At 44.2% G+C, this 27,684-nt stretch overlaps 1 protein-coding gene across 1 annotated transcript; it reads left to right on the top strand.

Annotated features, from left to right (window-relative positions):
* The first annotated feature begins 2,685 nt into the window (after positions 1 to 2,685).
* On the top strand, positions 2,686 to 25,433 carry lrrc75bb (leucine rich repeat containing 75Bb). The gene is made up of 4 exons (XM_084036055.1): positions 2,686 to 3,159; positions 7,448 to 7,576; positions 9,925 to 10,037; positions 23,238 to 25,433. Exons 1-4 carry the CDS (start codon positions 2,878 to 2,880, stop codon positions 23,836 to 23,838), a joined length of 1,125 nt encoding a protein of 374 aa, XP_083892181.1. The 5' UTR covers positions 2,686 to 2,877; the 3' UTR covers positions 23,839 to 25,433.
* The last annotated feature ends 2,251 nt before the right edge of the window (positions 25,434 to 27,684 follow it).

The following is a 27,684-nucleotide window of genomic DNA, read 5'->3' as shown; positions in this document are numbered from 1 at the left end:
CACCTTGAATGGCTGCGAACCACTGAGTGACACGGCTGTCCTTCCCGCAGTGAGAAGCAGAACGAACGCTAAACAGGACCAAACGTTCCTTCTCTGCTCCTGGAGCGTCCTTCAGGCTGCTGTCGCCTCCTGCACCCAAACATCCCAGAGGCCGCTGCATCGTCTGGGGACACAAGGAAAGGTGAAAGGTCAGGCGTGCAGCACAAGGTGGCAGCTCGAAGAGTTAAGTTAAACCTCTCAAACGCCCTCTAGTGGTCAAGACGACCTGTTGGCAGGATCGCATCGGATGTAAGTGCCTTTCAAAACAGTTACAAATAATAAATAAAACAAGGAAAAGCTCATGGTTTGTGTTAGCTACTTGGTTAAAGGTACAATAGGTATTTTGTTTCCGGGGGTGCAGCAATGAGAGCTTAGAATTTACAGTAACAAAATGTTCAAAATAAACAAAAATAAAATAATAAAGAACAAAGAGAATATAGACAGAGGGCACGGCCTCTCCACCACACTCTTCCGGTGGGCCACTGTGACTGAGAGGGATTATTTTGTATCATCCATGATTGTTTTTGTTGTTTTTTAAAGAACATTAGGGGAATGTGATAGTCTCACCTGCTGCCACGCGGCTGGTTTAGATGTCACGTTTTCTTTGTAGTTCACACATAATAGCTCATTTCCTCTTCACTGGCTGCACTTTTGACCTTATGCACACAGATAAGTGACAACAAAGCAAAGTTGGTAGCGTTTTCATTTCTACGGCGGCACATTTCTGTAAATCCTTGTGATCGCTGTTTCTTTGAGTGCTGAGGGGGGCCGCTGCTGGATGCTAGTGCCGGGGGGGAGGGAGGGGGGGATATCTTTTCAGACCTGATTGAAAGGTTCACCCCAAAGCAGAGCTCTTAAATACAGGAAGTGGCCAATCGGAATGTACCAAGTGCCCACCACACCATGGGGTGGTTTCAAGTTTCAAGGGATTTGGTTCATTTCTTTAGAGAGTTAGTTGGTGCTTTTTGTTTGGTCTAATTGCTCAAATATGAATGCTGATGGAGTCATTCATCCTGCTTTGTTCAAAGGGGAATCCGCTACCGGCTCAAATGCAGTATCAAGAAAAAAGAAAAAACCTGGCCAATCCGGGAGATCACTGACCCTGGGAATGAGTTGGCAAGTGAAATCCAGACAGAGCCTGTGAGAACCATTAGATTTAAGACTCACTACCTTGGTTTTGCATTGAGGCTGGGAGGCGATCCAATTTAGCAATCCTACTGGGGGTTGTTTGGTGGTGTAAGACCGTATACCCATTGTTATATTATACAGGGCTGACAGTGGATTAGGTTTAGAAAGCTCAGGCCCTAACTCATCCCTCATACTGGCCAGGGAGATACGGATTCACCCCACGTCTTTGATTAACAAGATGGATCGGTGTCAACGCAGGTTGAAGGAGGCAGCGATACAAGCCCGGGTCTAAAAACGTCTCAGTTTATCCCCCCTGATGTCAACGTCTCTGTGCCTGCACACATTTTCTTCCAAATGTCTGTTGGTTTCATGAATGAGCAAATGAAGCCAATGAAGGTTCACTCATCCAAGAAAAGCAGCGACCTTGTTGTTTCTGATTATTTTGTAGTCTCTGATTTATTCCCTCTTATTTTGTCTTGACCCCCTCCTGAAGTGTTGTCACTGCCAAGATGGCGACAGTCAGAGTCAACCTGTGGGTGATGTCACAAAGACTACGTCCATATTTCATGTCTATGGGAATTACATAAAAGTGTAAGTGGAGCTGCAGTGTTACAGCAGATGGTAAAGGGATGATGTCTGCCCGGCTCGGCCTGATAGAATTTACCCATTATGATAATGATGAAATGTTATTGCTTTTCCCCCCCTCTGGTTTACTCATCTGCTCTGTATGTCACATGTTCACCTTGTATCTTTGGGTTTCATGATGGACCCAGCAACTGAGAGGAAATTCTCCTTTTTTTACTCCTTTTTTAGCAGTAAAAATGAAAATAAATGTAAGAAAAAAACATGGAGATATAACTGGTTGCTCTGTGGATTCAAGCAATCAAACACGTGTTGTGGGTGATCTTGGAAAACTGATTTAACGCTATACTTTTTGTCAAACACCTACAGTTTTGTTCATGTGAAAAATCAATTTCTCATGAATTATGAAAGACTTTCTGCTACTCAAACTGGCAGGTCATGTTCCTCCGTCTGTCCAAGAACATCCATCTGGGCTGATCAATACAGTTTCTAAATGGACTGCCAAAAAAAATGTAGCTTATTAGAGACCATTCTTTCTTTCTTTCTTTCTATTTATCATCTATCTATCTATTTTTCTTTCTTTCTTTTTCTTTCTTTCTTTCTTTCTTTCTTTCTTTCTTTCTTTCTTTCTTTCTTTCTATCTATCTATCTATCTATCTATCTATCTATCTATCTATCTATCTATCTATCTATCTATCTATCCATCCATCCATCCATCCATCCATCCTTCTTTTTTTAATATCGTTGCATAAATAGGCTACAACAACGCTGGATTAAAGAAGTCTACTTTCTCTGATTGACCCCGACTCAAATAAAAAAAACCTGCGCGTGATGTGCGCGTCTAGATAAACTCCCGCGATCTGATTGGCTGAGGAGCGCACGAGCTCTGAGTACAGCGAAGGATGCCAGAGTGCTCAGGCAGTGCATGGACGGATGCAAACAGGGGGACGACGGCGAGCTGATGCTGCTGCTGCTGCTGCTGCAGAGCAGCCTTGAAACTTAAAAACAAACAACAACAACACTATTTCACCGAGGGGAGCAAGTTAAGTGGGATGTTTTGGCCGCACGCTGTAAAATCCATCTCACCACCAAAACCGGCTCCTGCAGCGACGCATCCTCTCAGGAGTGATGGGCTCCAAGTTGACCAGGCAGAGAAGTCTCGATTTTGAAAGCAAAGTGTCCAAGAGGAGACGCCAGAGGAATGAGAGCCCGGGAGAGAGCGGCGGCGGCGGCGGCGGAGACTTCTTGTTTACCTCCCTGATGCTCAAGTCCGACAAGCTGCCGGGGATGCTGCGGAGGACCAACCGCAGCCCGTATGTCAGGCGGGTGGCTTGGATCCGGGAGATCCAGAGGCTCCTCCGGGACCACAAGATGGAGCAAGCAGGCGAGGTGCTCAAACAGCTGAGAAAGGTACAAGGGGGCGCTGACATGTCATATATATTGAGCACGTGGGTAAAAAAAAAGTTACATTAAGTCATGTGTCATTTTTATATTTACTGAGAAATAAGTTTGTGTGATAATGCAGATTTAAATGTTTAACACAAGGGCAGTTTGTTCACTTACATCTATTATGTATGTTAAAAAAGGAGCACATATCTGCAGGTGTCAGTGTGTTATTTTCTTCTTTTTTTAAGTTAAAGATACAGTCGTTGAATTATCTACTTTTTTTAAAGTTCTCCTAACTTTACTGACATAAAAGCTGTGGCCTCTTATAATGTTAACAAAGAAGAAGCAGAAACGCTTATAATGAGTCGCTGGTTAAATTCAACCTCCTGTTTAGTGTGAAAGGGAATGGAGAAAGCCAGCGAGTTCATGCTCTGAATATTCAATCAGCTCCAAACAACACAGAACACTGACTGCATTATATGTCTCCGCCTTTTCAAACACACCAAAAAGCCAATAGACCCGGTCGCTTTCATACATACTATCATGGTGCCTCTTAGATAATGAGGTCTTTTTAATACAAAGTAAATAACCTCAATGAATGGCGAGCCATGCTGTCTTTTTTCCACTGTTTCCTGTTGGAAGGAGGTTTGAAATATACATGAGAGAGTGATAAACATCGTAATCCCCGTAAGAAGGAGCACTTCATAGAAACCCAGTTGATGTGGTGTTGAATGGGTCTGATTTGTCCCCTACTGCACGGCATTGTGATTGTGCAAACACTGCTTTGTTGTCAGCATCATAGCCCGCAACTATAAGGTATGTTTATTTCATGCTTTTACCGGTCCATATGTAACACCTTCCCTGCTCTAATCCGCTCCTTCTGACGATTTCTCCAAACTAGAGGGGAGGGGAAAAAAATAAATAGTTTTTAGAGCCCAGCTTGAGCTTTCCACTGCATTCTGGTGGCTGCGCATTGATCAAAGCAGAGCAGTTTTGAAGTTCAGACAAAAGCAGTTCTGATCAAGAGCCCCCCTGTCATGCAAACTCCCTGCCCATCTGTACAGTGCTGTAGAATAAATTATGTGCAGATTTAAAGCACGAAACAATGCCGAGGAGAGGCTGAGGATTGTGAATGGAAGACAGATTTGGAGGTATCTCTCCCACTCTGCTCAGAATCCATTACCAGAGAATAATAATAGGTGCGGAGTGAATTTCAAATTCAGAGTAAAGCCTCATATTCATGTGTGTGTGTGAAGCAGGAGGGATATCCTTTTTGGTAAGACTTCAATGTGTCCATCCCTGTTTGTTAAAGCAGTCCGTCACGTCTTAAACAAAGAGGGGAAAAACAGATCTTAAAGATCAACATGTACATCTGGGGCGTTGTGAACGGCAGCAGCTTTCTCCATAGCTCTGCATTTAAACTGCTCACGAAGCACGAATACGCGCTCCATCGCTCACTGAGGTGAAGCCAGAGCGGCTGCTGCTGTTGTATGTCATCGGGGCCGAAGCCAAGCGTCTGGCTGACAATGCTTCAAGACGGGGGAGGGAAAAGAAATGAACCAGCAACGGATCTCCTGTTGTTGTTCTCCAGCAGCAAAGCAGCTTTTCCTCTGAGAGACGGACGGAATTGGAGATAATCACCTTGAGGCGATGGATGCTGGAACATGCTTCTTTCACACAGAGAAAGTCATTACAAAGAGGAGCCAATAACGCCACGCTGTATCTCCATCGCTGATCCGCCTCCTGGGCCATTGAGTTAATTAGTTTGGGATCTTCTACATTAGTAAGGAATCGGCAAATACTCGCATCAATTGCTCTCTACAGCATGCACACGATCCCATGTGTGGCGATGGAGACGACACTAATTAAGGTGTTCTCCGTAGTGTGTGAGGTTAGCTGTCTGCACACATTTCATTTGTTTATTTTTATTCAATTATGCGTCAGTACAAATCTACTCAGATCATATTATTTTTCATCCAATACCTGGGCTAGAGTTAGAGTTCTAAACAAAAATAACATTTGATTTAATTTTCTCCTTTTTTCTGTCTCTTTGTAAAAGAATCCCTGAAAATGAATGAATGGAAGTTTGACGCTTACCAATATTAATGGAGTAGTTTTATATTCTGGGGAAGACACTTGTTTTTCTTTCTTGGTGAGAGTTAGCTTAGTTTAGCTCATCTTAGCTTAGCTTAGTTAAAATAGTTACCCTGGCTTTGTTGTTGTCGCCATGTTTGTTTGATCCAAACTTAATGTGTGCAAAGAGTTTACTCTGAGGCGCTGTGCTGGACTATTTCTTGGTCATACGCAGTGAACTCTGCAGGTTGTCTGGCAACAGGACACCAGGAAGTTGTTTTTACCAGCTGGTAACTGTCGAGCTAAGCTAGGCTAAGCTAACCCCCTGGCTGCAACTTCTTACTTAGGAGGAAGTCGAGGCATGAAATCTGTGTGTGAGTGCGTTTCATAATAAGTAACTAGCCTGCCCTTGTACCTTGATTTCAATGTGCTTGCGTAAAAGCTTGCAACATTTGGTTTGAAAAAAAAAAAAGGAAGTTAATAAACTGGACTCCTGACAGCTGTTACTTCCACTGAAGCAGAAAACTGTGGGACTGGATTTGTTCCACCCTGCAATATATTTAATGGATTCTAACGAACTGCGCGTGTGGGATGATGTTCTGCAGGTTCTGAGCTCGTCACCGCATTCAGACTTTTTGTGACGAGGCCGACGTCAAATTGGATATGCAGCTTTCGCGGGGACATTTGTGGGGATCTGAGGGCTCACGCATACATCCTGTCAGTGACAAATAGGCAAAGATTTCATGCTTTTATGATTAAGAATCAGTCATATTAATCCACAGGATCAGATCTCTGTGCGTGTTTTAAAAAAAAAAGTGCTTCCTTTCAGCTGTGAATCCCTCTGATGCTGTAGAGTCGAGACGCGTCATCGTCATAAAGTAATCCTTAAACTCCTCCATGCCTCCGTTTATGGACACGTGTGGTACCCTCTGTCCGAGCTAAATGAGGTATATTGAAGGTAGAGGGTTCTGGAGGATAGTCCAGCGTCAGGGAATCCCACAGAGCTCCGTGGTAATAAATCAACTCAAAACCTGGAGGAGGAGAAAATGCTGATGGGAGTTTTCCTCTTTGTTTCCACTGTGCCCCGAAGAGTTCGTGTTGTGAGAGCGCGTGTGCAGCGTGTTCTACACGGCTTCCACCTCCAGCTCGCTATTTGAAAAGCTTTTCAGAGCCGACAGTATTTACTCTTCGGCTGCACAGCTTCTGTACAGTTTTCCAAGAGTATACGGTCCAGTGAAGCCCGTTTGCTCGCCAGTAGCATCTGATACACGCTCATACATGCAGAAGAAGAGGAAATCATCTTCTAACAGATGTTATGGATGAGGAGAGAAATGCAGCTCTGTGCCTGGAAAGATCTTTCCTTTCCTTCTTGCTCGCAACCTTTCATCTTCTGTTCATTTTTTTGTTTCATCTGCTCAGTTTCACGTCTTCCCTGCTGTTTGCTGATTTTGTGTGTGTGTGTGTGTGTGTGTGTGTGTGTGTGCTAGTATCTTCCCACGCACATTGGTGAGGCTTAAACACCGGCTGTTACCGACACGTAGGCACTCAAAGCATCACCTGAAGGTGCAAGAGAGTACATTGTCACTGCAAATAGAAAAATCTCGAAGACGACAAAGGTGTCTTCAAAAACCGGGGCGTGTGTGTCGGTTCCTGGTTTTGTTCCACGTCGCACAATCGTCGTACAATACGAAGGTAGAAAGTGAAAGTGTATCTAACTGGAATCAAAAAAAAGTATTTTCCTCAGACGGTTTAGAGACATGTTTTGTGAAAATGAAAGTCCTCTGGGTCCAAAACTACAACTGACACCTTGCAAATGAGATCAGAGGAACCAGGAGGCGTCTTATTGGTTTCACAGGGGAGTAGACTGTAATATTTGAAGAAAAAACACATCGCTTTTTATTGGAGCTTGCTGAAACTTTACTCCCAACGTCCTTCAGACACACATGTGTTATGCACACATACTCATATATACTGTATGCACACAGACACCCCTAATCAAATGCACTGGGCGTTAACACACGACTCCGATAGCAGAACCTTATCAGCTCTCCTTGCGGCGTGATAACAGGGCAAGATGAAAGGGGGAGGATGAACAAAGCTCATAAACGTTTGACTCTATTTTCATTAACTTCATCCATGAAATGTCACTCGAATATTTAATCAAGTGGGGCTCAGACATGGCTGTTAATACAATGAATTTCTCAGCGTTAACTGAAACACTCTCTTCTTTTCCTCCCAGGATTTGGGACTCCAGGGAACGTCGCTCAATGACATCTTGTACAAGAACGCCGCTTTCCTCAACCTGGTGGACCCCATCTCTCACGAGCTGCTGCTCGGTCTCGCCCGGGACCTGCAGTGTCCCAAAAGGGTGAGAATCCAAAATGATCCGGTGCGTTGTAAACAGAGGAGAGCCAAGCTGCAACGCGTCCGCGTTCATTAGCCGTGCCGAAGTGTCATATTTGTTGTCATGCTACAGTGAACTGTCAGTGTACAGACACAGCTACAGAAGCTAGGAAGCATGGGAAATTAAACCTCAGCTGTTTAACCATTGACATAATGGATTACTAACCATGTCTTGGTGTCTCCTAAATTAGTCAAAAATTAACGTTTTAAGAGTCTTATCTATATCAGAGCTTTACAATGTGACTTTACCTCCATAGTACACCAGTAAGCTACAAATGTAAATATCAGTTGAACATGTCATTATGGGCATGTTTTCACAGTGCATTCTGGGAGTCTGAATGTGGAAAAAGCTGCAGTTGCAGGACGACTTGGAGGAGGGAATGAGAGAGAACACCTGCAGAGGGGACACCTGCATGTGGTAGGATGGGATGGGAGGCGAGGGGAGAACGTCAGGGCCAAAGGGTGGCACTGGGTCAGGGCTTGGCTCTGCATTGGCCCCATGCGGACTGCCTGCCCTGCTGCTCCCGTGCTCTTTCAGCACTCTACACATGGTAGCAGCTGTGCTCCAGAACCTGCAGGTGTGCGTGTGAGAATATCTGCCTCGGCTACTTTCCAAAGGGAAGCGTGGGCAGGTACCCGGTGGTCATCATGCTGAGATCAACGGGGCCTGCAGATGTGCTCAATAGCAACTTGAAAGCAGATGGAGGGCTCTGAGAGGTGGCCAGTGGGATCGAAATGGAAACCACTGAGTGCTGAGAAGTCCGACAGGTCCCAGCAAACAGACACCTCTCTGTTTGTGAGGGACTATACAAAAATGATTGGTTTTGGCAAAAAAAAAAAAAAAGGGTGAAGGGCATTTTTCTTTTGGCTAAAATGTTTTTTCCTATCCTAAATTTATATCATATTTCAAACTTCCTTTGTATATTAATAATATAGTTAATAAAATAAATAAGTCAGCTTCCATTTGTGCCATGAATCATAATGACTTGACAAACTCTTCAGCTATGCATATGATATCAGATGTATGTGGTAAATAAAATAAAGGACTGGCCCTTTAAGACATACATTGTGATTTATCCAGACTGGGAGCCGGCTCATACCACTTGTAGCACGGCATACAAATCCAAGATATTAAAATTCAAATTACATTCCAAACTGGGGTACGAGGGTGGAGACACTACAGAAGCAACTCGCTGTAAAACACAGCAGCCGTTACAGTTATCTGAAGTCTGCAGCTATCTCTTTTAAGAAGAAGATGGGCCGCCTTAAGATAAAGTCACTGTGGTCTAGCTTTAACTTACCGAGTCCAGATGATAATCACCTCTAAACACTCTAATCTTATCACTGTTTGCTTTGGCGGGGGAAAGCCCAGGAGGACTGGGGGGGAGAGTGAGCGAGGCGCTGGCTGCGTCCTCCTGACTGGCTGGCGACCCGCGGCAGGATGCTGTGTCAGACGTGACGAGGATGCAGAGAGGCAATGTGCTGGATTTAAAGCCCGGCAGTCAGGCCCACTGTTTTCCACCATGCTGAGATTTATTTAGAGCATTCATTCAATGACATATTGAGGACTGAAAGATGCATCTCGCCGTTGCTCACTTTCAGCTCATTTAATGTATGTTTTGATGCACTCGGCTTTACAGACCCGTGATTAACATCTAATGCTTACGGGGTTTAGTGATCCTTCCATTGCACAGATTTTCTAAGAATAGTTTCACATCGGGAATCAGTACGTGCAGCTACAGACGTCGTGTTCAGTCATCCAATATGAGGCATGTTTTGTTTTTTAAAGTGGGAAATCGCCTTAAGGTAAATTGCCCCTGTCTTTCTTTCCCCTCTCGCCACATTGCCTCGTTCTCGTTGTTGTTTTTTTGTTTTTCTTCCGTACCACTAATTAGATTTACACCGCTCAGCACAACCCATTCCATTTAAAGTCTTTGACGGAGGTGGGAGAGAGGAAGGAGAAGGCAGGGAGGAGGGGGAGGAGAGACATGGAGCAACAGCGAGCGCAGAAGGGAAAATAAATTGTTTCAATGTAGAAAACGTCTGAAGCAGCTGTGTTCAAAGGACAAGGAAGAAACACACTGTGACCGTTTGAAACTCAGTACATTAGTGGTTTGCAGGAAGGAAGAAGGACATCACACGTCCAGCATTTATAAATGACTTGTACCTTGTAAATAGCTAACGGCTCCTTTTCAACCTTGCCATACACAAAATATACACTTTATCGGTTTCTTTCAGTGATTTTTCATTTATTTGTTGTATGCTTAGTATGTATGTATTTGCTGTCCATCATCCCTCCCATGTGTTTTGCAGGAGATTGACTCGTTCAAGTCCACCAACAAGATCTGCCGCCAGCTGATCTACCACCTGACTCCTCACTCCAAGTGGACGAGGCAGAGCGTGCCGCGGAGGAAGTCTCAGGCCTGGTGAGTGCTCTTTGCTGCTGCTGGCTGACGCCGTGCCATCAGCCTGAAGAAAGGACAGTCTCTGCTACAGTTAACACATCCTGCACCATAAGCATCTCTCTGAAATACACAGGGGAGGGTTGGGACGTGGCCTTTTTCCGTCTCTGGGAAGATTTTCCTCCAGTATTTCAGGATTTTTTCTGCGATAGTGTTTTGATCAGAGTAGAAGGTTTTCTAGTGACTACTTCTTTATTTACAGTATCAACACAATGCCAACCATACAGGATAGTTTATCCTTTGTTCATCAGAATAACATCATTTCTTACTTTACATTCATACATTTTCGCACTCAACATGTTTGATTTTGTTCACCGCACAGCTGTAAACTGCCACTTTTTTGTAGCTTGAAAAGTAATTGTGAGAAACTACTATAGAGGAAAAGTTAATCCAACTATATGACTATTATAATGTCAATTTAAGGTCGTTGCATAGGTGAATTAATGAGGTCTGGAGACATATAACACTGTTCTATGCTTGAACACACAGGGCACACGCATGCTTACATTCCCAGGATTGGAGATTTTAATGAGAATCCCCGGGGAATACGACGAGGCGACTCGACTCGAAACACATTGTTGATATGATCCAAATTCAGCCTCATCCTTATTTGTTAATTAAATGGTGAAATAAATCCTGCCACGCCCCAGAGGAAGAACTCACTGGGAAACCATTTTTTTTTTAAAGACTAGGATTGATTAAAATGTTAATTTGTGCATTTTAATATATATGTTGAATACATCTAGAAATATGACTTTTCACTTATCAATTCATCATTTTCTTTGTTTATGAATACATCAAGGTTTATCCTCGATGCCAAACAGTATTCTGGTTTTTGTTGTTGTGTCTCGCTGGGACGTCTGGTCCATTTTCACACTTGCCTCCCAGCAGTGAAAACAGTTTCCCTCCTGCCACCATTATGAGAGAAACAGCCTCACCATAGACGCCGCCCATCACAAGTGCAATGTGTTCATAGAGGTTTTAAATAGTGCTTTTCTACGTCTACAAAAAAAAACAAAAGATATGCCTGATTTGAACTCGGACCGACCGCCACTAAAGGTGCAGGCCGCCGTCAGAGGTCAGGTACGGATCGCCCACGTCGGAGGGAAACAGAGAAAACTGTAGATACGCTGCGTAAACAAATAAAAATGCTCTCCAACTGAAGTAACAGGTAGATTTGTGAAAGAACATCTCTAATGATGATCACGAGGCTCCCTCTCCCTGAGCAATTAACCCAGATTGAAAGAATTTTTGACAGCCTGAGTTAACTTCCCGCCCCAGTCTCTTGGTTGCAGTATTTTTTCGAAATAACATTCAACAGAACAACAAGGCAGACTCTCCCAGCATGCTCATTAGCGAGCTCTGTCTCTCTCCCAGCATCGACAGCGAGCATCCAGGCGGCGGCACTTACGGGGCGACTCACACCAGACCGTTTCCTCTCTCTCCGTGAATATGACGCCAACTAAAACCAACAGGAAATAACGCCTCTGGACACAAGTGAAATATTAGGACACGGCTTATATGCTTTCACATGTTCTCTCTTATTGATCTTTTCATTATAGTTGTTTCTCCATTTCCCTCTCCTTCTCAATCTGTCTCCTCCTCACCCCCCCCCTCCAGCACCCTCCACTCCTATTTTAAAACCCTTTCCTTGCATCGATTTTCTTCCTCTCCTCTCCTCCTGTGGGATTTTTTTCCCCCTCTCTCCTTCTTTGCGAGAGTCCATTTTGTTCAACAGTTGCCACACAGAGCGGTTCTGCAGTTTGAGCCGAGGCTCTGGGGAAATGCTCTGTCAGACGGAGAGAAGAAGAGGAGGGGGAGGCGGCGGCGGAATCAGAAGTCACGCATTTCCTTTCTTTCTTCCCGCCTCGCTTCGAATCGATCGTGAATTTGATCTCTACCTATTAAGGAATGAAAAAGCTATAATGTAACCATTATTGCATTCTTATTTTCCTCAGGTAATAATGAAACGTCTATTCGATCAGTCTGGAAATGTACCGCGGCCGGCTGAAATTGAATAATCCTCGTGAATTATGCCTGGTTGCAAATCTACCAGAGATAACACATAAATCACGATTCAAGCGTTATTAGTCCGGCCCGCTCTGCTTTTTATAACATTAACTGCAAAGCGACTGTGACCCACTTTATATATTATGAAGGCAATTTGTTTTGTTTTTCCTCTCTGCAGCTGCGTGTGCCAGGTTTCTGAGTATCACCGAGTCCCCAGTGGAGTTTCTTAATGTTTTTGTAATTGGTATTGAATTTCAGATTAATCAAGCGCATATTTTCTTTATGATACTAAAATTGCCCCTCCAGCACATTTTTTTTTTTTTTTTTAAAGATTGAACTCTGATTGCAGATGCTTCTTCATTGCTTGCCTTTCGCTGTAATTGTGGCTCTTACAGCAGCTATTACAGACATCGTCAGTGCATTTGTAGAAATGAATCCGGTTCAAGTAGAAGGTTGCGTTCGTGTGTTAAGTATAGTGAAGTTACTTCAAGTGCTGAAGAGGAGCTTATTGCATTTGGCATTGTTTGGGTTTATGGTGTATTGAGTCAGCATATATTCCCTTCAGCAGAATAGCTGACAGGATTCAGCCTTATATTCAGTCGTGCAGGTCGTGCCGACCGGTGATGAGAGTGAAACGAGACAGCTGTTTGGGGATCCAGGCCTGTTCGGACTGAAGTGCCTCTCCTCCCACAGCTTACGCTGCAAAGTAGCCAAATAGTCAAGTCATTTATTTATCTGCATATGAGGCTTAATAAAGTAAACACTTCCTTCATTTAACAGTCAGAGGCTACAACAGTTGCTGATCTCACTGTCAAAAGCATCTCTGGTCATATTTAACTAACAATTCAAGCGTATTGAAATACAACAGCAACAATGAGATGAAACACATGGCTTTTCAACATAACAATTTTCATCATGTCCGGCTTATCGTCCTCATTATGCAAACATGAAACAAAAACAGGCTTATGAGAAGAGATTCTGCCGCAGTCTCAACATAACAAAAGGTGCTCGTGCCTTCCTGCCTCTCCTCTCCCATCAGCAGTGTCAGCAGCACGCTGACCCCTCCACACGCCGCTGGAGACATCAGCACGCTTCAAACCCGCTCGTCGGATTGTCCAACAGCATCTTTGACACGCACCACCTGGCTGCCAGCAAGGAAGCCATCACGCCGTCTGACAACAGACGACTGGAGCGCCGTTGTCAACGAAGTAATGGAGAAATCGACCTTTAATCTTTACATTCTTCAACCGAGTGCGACGTCAAGAATCTTGTCTGTTTGTGGCTCATCTGTGCACAGTCGAAAACACTTTTGTTTCCTGAAGGCAACACAGACTAATTGCTCATCAATCAACCTGCAAGTTTGCACTTGATAACACGCATCAGATCATCTTCACGTGAGGTACTGCTCTTCCCATTGTTCAAGTAATTCCACCGGCGATAACAATCTGCTTGCCCTAGCAACTAGTGCTGACATGTTTGTCTCTGAACAAACAGTTTTTCATTTCTTAGAGGCCGGCCCTTGTCTCTTTCTTCTCTCCTTCCACAATCCAGTGCCGAGTTACTCCTTATGTCGCCTCAAGTATTGAAACGCTCTCCTCACTCGGCTCTCGAAAAAACTCCTCAGCCTGTGACTCATCCAGAACTCTGCAGTCTGATGCGTCCTCCCGAATATCTCCTCCGCTGTCTGTGGTAGTTTCCTGTGGATTCTCAGATTTTCACATTCCACGATGCTGACAAGCAGTAGCCTATGAAGCTGCTACAGCGGCCACAAGTCAACACCTGCAGGCTACCGCTACGTTCCTGCACGCCGACCTGTGACCTGCATCATGATGCTTACAAATTCCTCTCTTTGTCCTCTATAACCAGTGTAGAAATATCCCTCACACTTCATCACGATTCCTACCTGTCTCAACACATGGAAAAATAAATCCTTAAGTGGACTGCAGGTTGTCCTCCCACTTTTGAATCAACTTTTGGCTCCAACTTTATTTGGTTGAGCAAAGAAACTTTTTCCAGACATCTCTAATAGTTGGGATTGGGATGCTTATGACCAAAGTGCATTTCAACAACTATATTTCTAGTCCAGATGCTTAGAGGGCCTTTCACCGGCTAATCACCAGAGAAGTGTTCACCAGGATTCTTTCTCCGGTTTCTCCCTCTGCCCAGACTAATTTGCTCTAATCTTTGAAGAAATCCCCTCTACCTCTCTTCTTCGCTGTTATTTTGAGCCCGTTTCCCTTACGTGACCCTTCCAGGGCCACAGCAACATTTTCAAGGCACTACACTTTCCACCTTTGCAAGTTGTGTTACGGTCACTAAGCTCATGTCCATAGATCAGGGTCAAGAACTCCCTTGCTTGGGGCAGTGATTAGGTCTCAATCCAGAGGGTACAGTCCACCGTCTCTCATCCAGACCACATCACACTCGGCTGCAGACCGCCCAGTACATGCTGAAGGTTAAGTTATGTAGGAGCCAACAGAACCATGTCATATACGCAGACAATCCTGGTGGAGGCTCGTTATATTCCCACAGCACCCTCCTCAGGACTCTCAGAGGGACACAGCCGTAGTCCTTCTCCATGCCCACAAAACACAAGTAGACTGGGAAAACTCCCATGACCCCTCCAACACACCTGCATGGGTAAAGAGCTCCACTGGTCCATGGCCAGGACAGAATCCACATTCTCCTCTGGTATCTGAGGTTTGACAATCCCTGGACCCTGGAACAATCTTTCCCAGGGAGGCTGAGCAGGGTAATACCTATATAATCTGAGCACACGCTCTCCCCCCTTTTAAAAATGGGAACCACTACCATATAGAACCATACAATTTAAAACATTTGACTGTAGGAAATACCTTGAGCCAGTGAGCCACTTAGTGCCTTACAGTGACTATAATAACTATTATAAAAACAACAATAATAATAAAATAATTGTAATTATAAACCGTCACCTACAGCCAAGCTGCTCTCTGTCACACAGCTGCTGTGCCACGCTAAATGAACCGGATAATTCTTCATTAATGCATTAACTGTACATGTGGCGCTCATACACCGAGAGCCATGCATGTGTCATCTGCCTTTGACACGTGTACGACCTATTTCTGGACCCGAGTCACCCCCCGAGGTGTGCACTGGAAGGCCGGACCGGCCCTGACTCGGCAGACCCGACCTCTGAGTAGCCAGCAAGGTCGACTCTTCGGGCGGGGGCAAAAATCATCCTTGGGAAGCTTGAGTGTTTTTGAGCAGAAGCCTGTGTTTTGCTTTCTCTGCTTGTATTTCCATACAGAGATGAAGCATCCACTTGACTGCACACTGCACTCAGTCTGCTCAGTGTGCTTTTCTAGTTGACCTCCACTCTTATTAGAGCCTTAAAGATCCAGCCACCATGCTCGCCCATGAATAATTGAGGGCTTCCCGGCGTAGAGACGGAGATCCAGGAGGATGAGGGGGAGGAGGAGGAAGAGACACTCAGTATCCACCGCTCCGATCTTTAGCGAGGGCACGGGGCCATAATGAAATAATTGGAATGATTAGATGTGTTGAGCGGTAAACACGACAGCCTTTAATTAACAGACCTTTTAAAACTTGAGACGGTCTGCTTTAAAAGAACAGCATTTCAAGACCTTCTTTGGTTTTTAATCCAGGGATTGAACCTCGCATCGATTGGATTTTAACTCTAAATCTGCTGCAAAGAAACGCGGATCGCTTCAGAGGCTCTCATTACTTTAAGTCTGATACGGATCACTCCCCACCGATCGAGCCCCTCGGTCTGTGTTTGGAGCGCTTGCATTTGAATGTTGATTTCATAACTGTGCCTTGACATAGCATAGCTAGACACAGGCGCACTCCTGCGTGCGACGCGGTTATGTAACACAAACTGCTTTCTGTGTTCTGTCGCAGTATTCTTTTCTCCTTAGCATCCAGTGTGTCACATCGAATCAAATCACGGGTGAATTTATAGCTCAGCCGTGGAGTTCGTTTTGCATTTTTACACGCTGAACAGTTGCATTATGGTACATTCTGTACCGGGAGGTTTTATCATCATTGGCACTACAGTGCTGTAATAGAATTCACATGTTCATGTCGTGTACATGTTGGGGTAAAACATCTTCTTACCTTTATTCTTTCTTTTTGCAGTGGACGCAATATCATGAGTTTCCTCTTTCTCTGTTTGTTTCTGCCCTAATTAAAACTCCACCTACACACCTGTAAAAAAATATATATATATAATTTAGAAAAAGATGGGAGTAATGGTGCTATGGCTTCAAGACTTTTTGACACGGCTGTTTTTAATGACTCCTTGCTCTTTTTAAGGCCGCACTTGATGTTCCCAGCGCCGCTGTGAGTTTAATCCGTGTTGACATCAACATTACTACTTTCATCCAAAACTTCAAACTCAGGAGTTTCAAAGAACCCAAATGAGTGCATCTGAGATGTCAGAACAGTGCACAGCCCTGAGCTGCTGCATTGACGATGTGCGATAGAGGAAGCCTTTATCAGCGCTCTGCTAAGTGTTTCACTGAAATTTAATCCAAATCCAAATGAGCTCTGGGGCTATTTTCTCCTTCCCAGAAAATATGCTATTATCCCCATGAAACTGGAGGACACTGGATCACAAATTTCATGTTTCCCCACTACATTTTCCACAATTGTAGTTACGTAATTGAGGCAAATTTGACATTAGTTTTGCTCTGAGTGACTGTAAAGGATACTGAGATGAGTGAAACAGCTGGTTCAGGAAATGTTCAGCCTGCAGTCACATGAAGGCACATTTGGGTAACATGAAAGCACGGAAATAAATGAGCAGTTCTGTACCAGCTTACTTTTTGGTTTCAAGGTTGGGTTTTTGTTTTTTTTACTTCAGACCCTTGTGGGCTCTCCCACGGCTGAGCCAGACTACCCGCATGTATCATGCCGAGGCCTGCAGGCAAAACAGCTTAGATCGATCCAATGAATAAACAGGTCAGGACCAAAGCGTTGATGAAGCAGACATTGATCCGACCACTCCCACGGGTCTCTGCAACGGCATCCACATGCAATGTTTCTCAAGTGCTTTTATTTCATTCCCCCCAGAAATAAGTCAAGTGTTTCTCTGCGTGCTCAGCGGAAAGTACATTTGAATTTGTATTTCAGAGTCGTTTCCTCCCGGCTGAGACGCTGTTGGATAGATCTCTGATCTGATCGGGGACACGCCGACTAAAACATTCATACAAAATATGATCATGTTTTTTCCCACCAGCTATCAAACTATAATTCTTTGCTAATGCAAAACTAAGCTAACCATCACTGGTGCTAGCTTCACATTTGACAGACCTCTTTATGCTAAGCTAAGCTAACCACCTGCTGATGCTACCTTCATAGTTGTTACCTGCATGATTGTTATTGAGTTTCTCGTTTAACTCTGATAAAGAAAGTGAATAAGAATTTTAAAGGCGCCATATGTAAGAATGTGGCCAAAAACGGTACTACACTCAAATTCAAAACACTGCAGCGAGTCGTATCCGCCTCCCCCTCCCCTCCAGACTCGAGGTTGCCAGAGCTGTTGGCGTATCCTACGTCAACTTACCTGTCTAGGAGAAGAGTAGCCAATTCTGCATCCGATTTCAAATTCCTCTCAGCTTTCAACTGTCTCCACCGTTCAAATGCATCCCCTACATAGACCCTCGCTTTGCCTCGGTTTTTATCTTGGCGTTTTTGTGAATCATAACGAGCTCTTTTGGGTTTCGTTGCCTCCACCATTGTAGCTCAGTCGAAACTGGCAACCCGTGGTTGCTCGGCAGCTGAGACTCTACTGACTGCAATGATTGGTAGACGCCAGTCGGTGGCGCCACGTGCCAAAACATGTTTTCACACAGAACATGATTTGCGGTCCGCAAAAGATTTTTTTAAAAGCGAATATTTTGGCTGTACTGTTGTTGTTGTTGTTGAGTTCAGTATGTTATATGATCATTATTCCTGAGTCTCTATGACATATTAGGATGATTTTACGGCCAGTTGCTTTAGATTTCTTACATATTGTACCTTTAAATTCATTTCAATTGAGTCATTTTCATTGGCTTATTCCTCATCCCTTATTACTTATAAGTTACAAATCCTTTACAATGTGTGTCTTATTAAATCAGTACCAAATCACCGAACTTCAGCCCCAGCAAATACATTTATTTCACCAAACCAGACACACGACCCATCATTATATTAAACCCCGGAGTGAATAAACACGAGGCGAAAATAGGGCCTCTAACACTCCCCCTGTCTCTTGATGTATTACTGATTCATGGGAGTAAATGAAGGGGAACGTGTTTCCTATGTGGGTGGACAGCTTATAAATTTCTCCTGCCATTTCCTTTTAACTCTCACCCCGGTGGCAGCATATTGAAGTATTGTACTATTCTCGGTGTGAAAATGTCACCGTGTCCTAACCTGGAGCAATGTTTCGTGGCATCTGAGCGTAAAATTGATGAGCAGGATGGTGAAGCCGGGAAGCTGCAGACTAACTCTGATGAGCACTTCACTTCGGTAACATGAGGAGAGACAACTAAGCCGAGTGGAGACTAACCTGACACTAAGTGGCACCAGAAAGTGGGTTAGAAAGTGAGTGAATACAGGAATCAATGGGTCTGTTGTGACCTTTAACGGCTCTCAAAAATAATAATATTCATCGCTATAGCACTTTTCAATGTAGAACTGCATGGTTATTATAGCTTTTAGTGGAGATTTAAAGGAAATTACTGAGGTAGCAAGAAAAATGTCAACGGGATGGCTGTTTCAGAGTTTCAGGGCCTTGACAGCAAAGACAACTTCCTTTTTAGATCGGGGTGGTGCAGATATGTCTGGGAATTGAATAGAATTGGGAATTGGGTAGAATTGAATTTTCTGTGGTAAATATTAAGGTGGAAATAACCGAACAAACAGCCACGGTTCACTCTGTATATTGAAGGTGTACATTGTAGATTTTAAATCAGATTTTCATGCTTGCTGTGGAAAGCGCCCACTGGAGACAAATGACATTTTTGCCGTATCGGCAGAGGCTGCCTGATCTCTGGATCAACACTGGAAGTCTGCTGGGGATTAGACGAAGCCACCGTCGGTTTGTCATCCAGATTCGTCTATGAACTCTACCCACTGCCGTTTAAATACAGATTCAACCGCCGATCCTTTAGCCGTGTAGCTCAAAACACTTTCATTAAAAAAAGCACACATTCTCAGGTTTAGTTCTGACCTTCTCTGTCAGCTCAGCCTCTTCGCCAGCACTCCATTACATCATCACAAACCCCAGATGCTTCATTTCCTACCTCTGGGGCTTACATAACTATAGAACAGCAGCGTCCCCTGTTTGGTGTGTAAAAGTTAACAACATCCCTCGGGGAAAGACATGCTATGAAAAACAATTAGATATCTGCCTTTGACTCGCTTTTAAGAAGCCGATAGTTTGACATACGAGAGTCTGCTCTTATTAGATTCCCTGCACTGTTGTATCAGTTGCTCCCGAGGACGTCAATACATGGATTTCACTCCGTCGTTTGCTTTGGGAATGAGTCGTGTCGTTTTGCGTCGTGTTTATGCGCGGCAAATATCTTCTGAAGTAGTTCGGGCCTGAGCTGGTTCCTGGAGGATATGCACCGCTCAGCATGGCAGTCACATCAGAGGGAGCCAGATGAGACATTTGGTTGTTTATGTTGATATGGTTTCATGGTGACGGACGACTGTGTAACACTGCGAGCTGTGCCCCCCCCGGGCCCGCGGCCAGCAGAGCAGCCTGTGGGTGGAGCCGTGCCCACGGAGCCAGGAGGCAAAGGATTTGGAAGGAAGTCTGAATTTGTCTTTAGTCTGCCTCATTAAAAGCACATTACAGCAGCTACCCCCCCTTCCCAGCACCACCCACTCATTGCAGTGTCGAGTCTACACCCTGCCTGACTCCGTCTCACGGAGCAGCTCTTCCTACACAAACATACGCATACAGGTGAGGGGGGGGGGGGTTCAGGCACCAGTAGGAAGAACCCTCCTATAAATAAGTCAGTTTCATTACAATAAAGTGCAGAAGCGTGCCAAGAAGAAGCAGATGCAGTCACTTTACTGGCATTCTGAGATGCTACAGGAAAAGTCAATCACGTTCCAGTGCTGAAATCATTAGTCAATGCAATCGATATTCAGAGATGAATTCATCATTTAAGGAGTATTTCAAACAATAAAGGTCGAACACTCCTTGGTTTGAGCTTCCGAGTATAAGGAGGTGCTGCTTATATCATTCTTAATGTAATAACTTTGGGTTTTTCACTGTTTGACTGTATTTGATGATGTCAACGGTGATGAACATTTTCACAATTTTCTTACATTTTAAGGAATAAATCTGTGGTTTTCTGCTCCTAATGTCAGTCTGCAAGTCTTGGTTTTGAGACACCTCTTTGTTCGGGACCAACATATCTCAAAAACATATTTAATGGATTGCCGTGACATATTGTGCTGACAGCATGAATCCTGATAATGTCGGTGATCCCCTGACTTTACCGTTAGTGCCACCGGCACGTCAACGCTTTCACTTATCCGTGAAAAATTCCATGTGCTCGATGGATTGCCGTGACAACCAGTTCAGACATCCATGGTCTTCTCAGGATGACTCGTAATAAATTTGGCAATTCCTTGACTATTCATCAAGTGAATGAATAGTTGAGGGGAACATTACGAACATAGTAAATTATTTTGACATATTTAATCTCGGAAGAATTAATGGAGACTCGGGTGGCTGGATGGTAATTTCAACAAACACGTTAAGGCTTTCAAAAGAGAAAAAACAAAGATTTAAGTGAGTGATTTAGAATGAGAAAGTGAGTGAAATGATTAGAGAGACGGAGTGAGAGAAAGAAAATAGGCCAAGGAATGGAAAGAGCAAGAAAGTGAGAGGGAGTGAGGAATAGTGAGGATGTGAGGGAGGGAGAGATGAATTATGTTCTACTCCTGGAATCGATAATCTTGCGAAACACAGCCTCGGTGTGCTACAGATCTTTTTCTCTCCCTTAACCGAGCAGAAAGGGTGACAGATGTGAGGAGCACAGGCTGCCGATGTATAAGACTTCCAGAGAGAGTGGAGAGAGAGAGAGAGATGCGAGGATAATCCTCACCGTGCCTGAGGAGGCAGAGGGACCAGCGAAGCCAAACGGCACTAAAGACAAAGAGAGCATAAACCTTTAAACAGAACATTTTCTCCTGTTTGTCAGATCTTTTTTAAACAAACTCTCCCACGCTTCCACCATATTGTCGTGTGTTTGGCAGATGTTTTTCCTCTGGGTCTAAATGCCGCCAAGAAAACAGAAGGAGTCTAAGCCACTGCAGCGCTGTCTTATTTAGAGCTGCCGTCACATGCTCCCTTATAACCCTCCGATGTATGTTTAGACACCTTTTGGTGTAGGGACACACTGTTTGGGGTTGCAGTGTGCATTATTCTCCCCTTTAGATGGAGTCACACCTGTTGCCTTAAATCATTTGGAGTTAAATTGATGATCACTTGCTTTATCGCTCTTGTTTTCGCCCACTATGGCGTGTCGGTCCATCCATCATCTGCCCTTTTATCCTGAGATTTATTGACTGACTAAACTTAAAGGAGTCATCACCTGGTTTTATACGTATCCAGCCCCCCTTGGATCGCTTTGGATCAATTCGTAAAACTTATTAGAAAAAAAAAAAAAAAATGTAATCAAACATTGAGCTTGTTCTGACCCTTTTTCGTACCGCGATTTTATCACGCGAGATTACGCGCGAGGTTTTGACTGGTCCGGATGTGCATTGTATAATATGTAATGAGGCGCGCGTTGATTCGCCGCAGGAAGGACAGAGCCGGGGGGGCTTGCCTGCATGCAGACTCCAAAACATAATGGCGGCGCTTCGGCGATTTCAGGTAGCGGACGGGAGGGGGGGTTGGGTGGTGAAAGAGGGGTGGGCTTATGCAAGTAGCCGCCACGGTGACGTCACCGAAGGCGCAGAATCAAAATCTCGTGCTTTAGGAATGCACACCCTTGTGTGCTATTCCTGTTCGGAAAAAGAGCAGAAGCGAAAAAACGGCGCCACTTTCAAACTCCAGCCTTTCAGGCAAGTTTCAACTGAGGTCAAACACAGATATGCATGTTTTAACAAGAGAAATTGCGATTTCCAGGTGATGACTCCTTTAAAATAGAAAAGTTCAACATTTTGCTCTTTTGCTTCCTTGCTGAGAGTTAAATGAGAAGGTAGCTACAACTCTTGTGTGTAAGGATACATTTAAAACAAAATTTTGCTTCATATTTAAGGTTAAACAAATTTTTACGCTTCAAAGTCAAGTGATCGCACCAGACGTTTTCTCTGCTTGAGTCGAGGATATGTTAGCTGCTATTAGCAAAGCACACCCAAATTTCCCACAGAACTGTTGGTGGTCAAGTTGCATTGTGGGTAATGTAGATGCCAGGTTTTGAAGGAAGAAGAATGCATAGGGGGAAAAGCGATATCTCTGTTCCTTTTTTAAAAACTTTCCATCGTGAGGTCGGCGAAGTTTCAGGAGTCGACACCAACCGGCTGCAACATGAGAAAAGGATTGTGGTTTATTCTGGTCATCTTACTGGGAGAAATCCTGGTGGACCGTCAAAAAATGTTTTTACTCATCAGCTCAAGTGGACTTAAAATTCAAAGGAAAAGATGCATCTTCCCTGTTTACAAAATGACTTGTCCCAGAGATCCTTTTCTGCCTTGTCCACTCTGTTTTCCAATCATTTATTTACTTATTTATTTATTATCTCCGCCGGTTGTCAGCTGGCTTAGAGATGTCTTTACGGAAAAGGAGCGACACCTGAAATTGAGAGCAGCTGGTGCTTTTCAGTGGATGACATTCAGCCCAGGAGACAGAATTTGTTGCTTGAGAGACTCAGGCCAGGACGCATTTAAATGCAAATTCTCTTGTTTACATTATTGATTGCTACACTCTCCACACTACTGGTGTGTTTTTGCGTACCGTGCAGTTCCCCTGTACTCGTGGGACAGCGTGGCACCCCATTACTGAGCCCTTCAAATCAATAGCCCCGGTATCATTAAGTAAAGATTGTTTGTCTCTGCATACTTTTGGAATTAGCATACCATTTTGTGCTTCAGAGCTCCAACTTTGCAAAGCTTTGTTTCTCCTCCTCTCTCCAACAGTCTGAAGACCACCCTGAAGAAGAAACTGTCCGGCGACGTCGTCAACCTGTCGGGCATCCCGCTGTCCGGCCGCGACGTCCACCGCGTGGCCTTCTACCTGCAGGGCAGCAGCGACGCCGTGTCCGCCGTGGACCTGAGCTTCACCGAGCTGCAGGACGACAGCCTGCGTCTGCTGCTGCCGTGCCTCGGCTGCCTGCCCAAGCTCAACATCCTGGCCATCAACGGCAACCGCCTGACCATGGCCGTCCTGAAGGACCTGACGGACGCGGTGAAGGACCCGAAGAAGTTCCCCGGCCTGGCCTGGGTGGACCTGGGCAACAACGTGGACATCTTCACCGTGCCGCAGCCGCTGCTGGTGGCCCTGCGGCGCCGCTTCGGCCTGCGCAGCAGCCTCCCCACCATCTACGAGTACAGGGAGGCGCAGACGCTCGGCGGCTACAACCCGAACATGGAGACTTCCGTGGAGGAGCCCAGCCTGTACGAGGAGGGGGACGGAGAGGAGGAGGACGACAGAGAGGAGGACGAGGACAGGCTGGAGCTCCGGCCGTGGGGCTTTGCAGAAGAAAACATGTCAAAAAATGTGCACTTCTGTGGGAGGTGATCGCCCCAGAGACGTAGACTGGCTGCCCCTCACATCCCTCAATGCCACCTCGCCCCGAGTCTAGCCTCCTCTGTCAGCAGCTGCCATTGTGCCAGATGCTTACGGTGACCCACATGTCTCTTAAAATGATTTTTAACAAACAAGCAAATGTGCTATGTGGTTCTCTGGATGCCCTGAATACTCAGCAATGTGATGCCGGCAGCTCTGCAGTTGTACAGACACCAGGATTTGATTTAGGGACTCATTAAACTTCACGTATCTAGAAGAAGTTGGAGCTGAACATGTTTCCAGTTTTGTGCTTGATGCTTCCCACTGTCCACTGGGGGCTAAGTGCCTTGCACAATGAGGTGGAGGGGTATTAACTGGTCTCTCTGACAACTTCGCCCCTGCTGCACCATTTCTGAAATAGTTCCAACTGACTTTATGTTCACATGAAATACGGTTCCAGTTTGGGTTTTTTTTAATGTTGGGAAACAGTATTTATTCAGGAATTTATTTTATTTTTTCTGCACTGATTCTCCAGTAAGTGTTGGGTTGTACTACCGCTGTCAGGCCACATAAACGCATGGCGTTTGGGCACGAGCTGCCCATGAACTGATTACTGCCTCTATCACGGCCCCTTCAGTCACAGATGGCGCGCACAGGATCTATTTTTTCTCCTCATCAAATAGGACTAGCCCCAGATTACTTCGTCCACTGGTGGTTTGTGAATCATTCTATTTGTGAATCAGACCAGAGGACGACGAGAAAAGATGCCCACTCTGTTTTTAAAAGGCACACGCAGACAACGAAGGGATTATAAACCGCTCTGCTTTTATCTTCTCGTCTGTGGTGCACAAAAATCTTTGGTGTGGCATGAGTTGTCTTTTCTTTTCCTTTTTTTTTTTTTAGATGTGTGGTTCTCATCGTTTTGTATTGTTTTAAAAACATGGGCATGACTGTTTACTGGAGCGCATCATCCCACGGACACAGCATGTTTACATGTACTTTAATGTTCCATTAAAATTGAGGTTGTTTTGGGGATTCAATTAAAAGAGAAATAATAATGCTGCATGTGAACACAACTGCCCACTTCATCCTGCCTACAGATGTTAATGTCGGCCAGTCTCTTTCCATGCTATTTATTCAGGAAAATCTGTTTGTTTGCAGGGATATTAATGAACATGATCGTGTGTGTGTGTGTGTGTGTGTGTGTGTGTGTGTGTGTGTGTGTGTGTGTAAGAGAGAGAGCATAATTAGTGTGCGTGCCAGTGTGCATGAGTGCGTCGTGGACATGCAGAGAAAATGACTACCTTTGATCATAGAAATGAAATGTTTCTCATTTGCACTTTAAGGACGAATCCGTCCCTGAATGCACAAAGCTTTGTTCTCGTTCTCGGTTGTTGATATAAAAACAACTCACTGAGTCACCCACATCATATTTTATATCAATTTGGTTGTTGTTGTTTTTTTTTTTCATTCGATAGACAAATCACCAACCTTCATCCAAATCAGTCACGATCAAACTAATCAGTTGTAAATGTACTTGGTTTTGGCTCATTAGATCATGGCTCGCTTTTTAAGTAAAAGTGATGTTTTCCTGCTGTTGCTTAAAAAACAAATAAACATGGTTTGAATAACATTTGATTTTTTTGATGAGTTTTTCTTGTAATTGAAGTCTGAAGCAAAAGCAAGATGTTATCAGTGGCTTTGAGTCATGAGGTTTAACTGGATGGAAGCCTACAAGGACAAACTTGAAAAATACTGCTCACTTGGATTGTGATTTATTCAAGGATTTGATCCTGAAATATGCTGATGTGTACACCTAATACTGCATGAACCGAGATGTCACTTTAATACAGACATGGAGCAACAATAGCATGCATTCAGAATCATGTTTGTGGCCACCTGATGAATATGAGCCAAGCATTCACTCTGGTTTTAGCTCCGTTTTTAGTCCATTAACTCCTGAGAGAAATATATCTGGCTCTTTAGCTGCTGATGCTGCACTACGTCCGCCAGCTAAAGCCGCTAAATGCGTCTGTCCTGACCTGAAAGACAGCCGAGGGGAGCTGGAGATAAACATCTTTCACATTATACATAGTAATGTGATACATAATATAAAAATATTCATTTGTGCAAGCATGTGTTGTGTAATATATATATATAATCTTCCATTATATCCTCTACCCTTTAGATAATGATGTTACACTGACAGAGATGCCTCTGTTTACCGCCATCCCACATAGTTTGGATAATATTTTAAGCCCTGAAGTTACAACTTCAGAGGCACATTAGAGGTAATCCGAGGACTTTGGGGTTTTCCATGTCAGCGTTTGGAGTGTGTGGATGAGAGCGGTGCCCTGTATGAACCTGTCCAGGGCAGAATAATATCATCATCCTGTTGACTCGGGTGCTCTGCTAGCAAGGCGTTTTCATGTGATCAATCCCGGTTCGGCCCCTCGGAGGAGTGTCGGATGACGGAGGATCCTGCTCTGGTTTGTGGCCAGACTCTCAAACACCCTGCCAACATTTATCCGTTTAAATGTGTCGTGTGCAGCAGCGGCACAAAGCATATTCCCTGCTATAATATCATTACAGTAAGTACAGCCCTGAGCTGCCACAAACTACGGACCTCCAAAATGACCATAAAGTTGATTCAACACCTCATTAAAACGTTCCTGACCCTGGAAACCAGGTCCATTTTCCAGTTCCAGAGCTTTCACTCATACAGATCAGATATGATCAGATAAACTGTTTTTGAGAGTTTTTGCCTTGTCTAAGTCCTCGATGAAGATCATGTAACATGATCAAAAGCTCCAGATCTCAAATGTTCTCTCACTGTTTCAACAAGAACTCATTATAAGTGTCATATGATGTATTACAGGACTGTTGTGCCGTTAGCTAGGTGGTCCAATACGAACACGAAGCTTCTCAACAGATTTGTCCGTCGTGACATGGAGTCGGAGTTTCTTTGGCCACTTGTCAACACATGAAACATTGTTTAGAAGGTCCTTGTTTACTAAACCAACAGTCCAGCCGATCCATTATTCGTTGACCTGGCGACATGTGTGCCACAGTGATGTAGGAGGCGGGGTTAGGGTTATCAATTTGCCCTTCTTTTTCTTCCTTCCTGTGGTTTGAACCTACAAACTCTCCCACAACATTGATGTTTAATGACAGAAGTTCAGCTCGTATAAGACTACAGTGCAGACTGTGCTGGCTTGGCAAAACAAAATATCTGCTAAACAAATCTGTTTTCATTTTTTTGGGGGGTTATTTAAATGAAACCATCTGAGAAGCCAACTCACATCTAAGTCAAAACGACTGTGAACCAGTGGTTTAATCTCCAATAATGTATTGTATTTTATGTGTTTTTATGTAAAAGCTCAATCAGAAAAGTATGAAATGAGCAACACATAATGTATGCTGCATTATTATATATTAAGAAACGATGAGACTGTATTGATCCATAGGAAAGGAAATGCACAAGATACCCTGCAGAATATAAAGTAACAGAAATGAGCTCCATCTTTATTGGCTGCAACATTAAAGTGATGTTCTCGTGAATGCATGAGTATGTAATGGATAAAACCTTTACGTAGTTAGTAGTGCTGATGTGCCAGTAATGACTTATTGTTGAACTTCTTCAAGCAAACAGTCAGCGATCAGCAGGTTGCTCTGTTTGAAAGCATACATGCTCCATCTAGTGGCGCTTGTTGGCAGCACAGAGCTGTTGGATTTGGGGCTTGTCAGCACAAGAACCAGCTGAATGGTTTTTTTTTTATAAACTATGATGACTATTATAGCAATTATGTCTCTGGCCTCAACAGGAGAACAGAAGCACAAAGAAGTATAGCTGCAGGT

This window comes from Eutrigla gurnardus (assembly GCF_963514095.1).
Source record: "Eutrigla gurnardus genome assembly, chromosome: 19".
Classification (NCBI taxonomy): domain Eukaryota; kingdom Metazoa; phylum Chordata; class Actinopteri; order Perciformes; family Triglidae; genus Eutrigla; species Eutrigla gurnardus.
The sequence above is the reverse complement of the archived record's forward strand: the minus strand, read 5'-3'. Positions and strand labels throughout refer to the sequence as shown.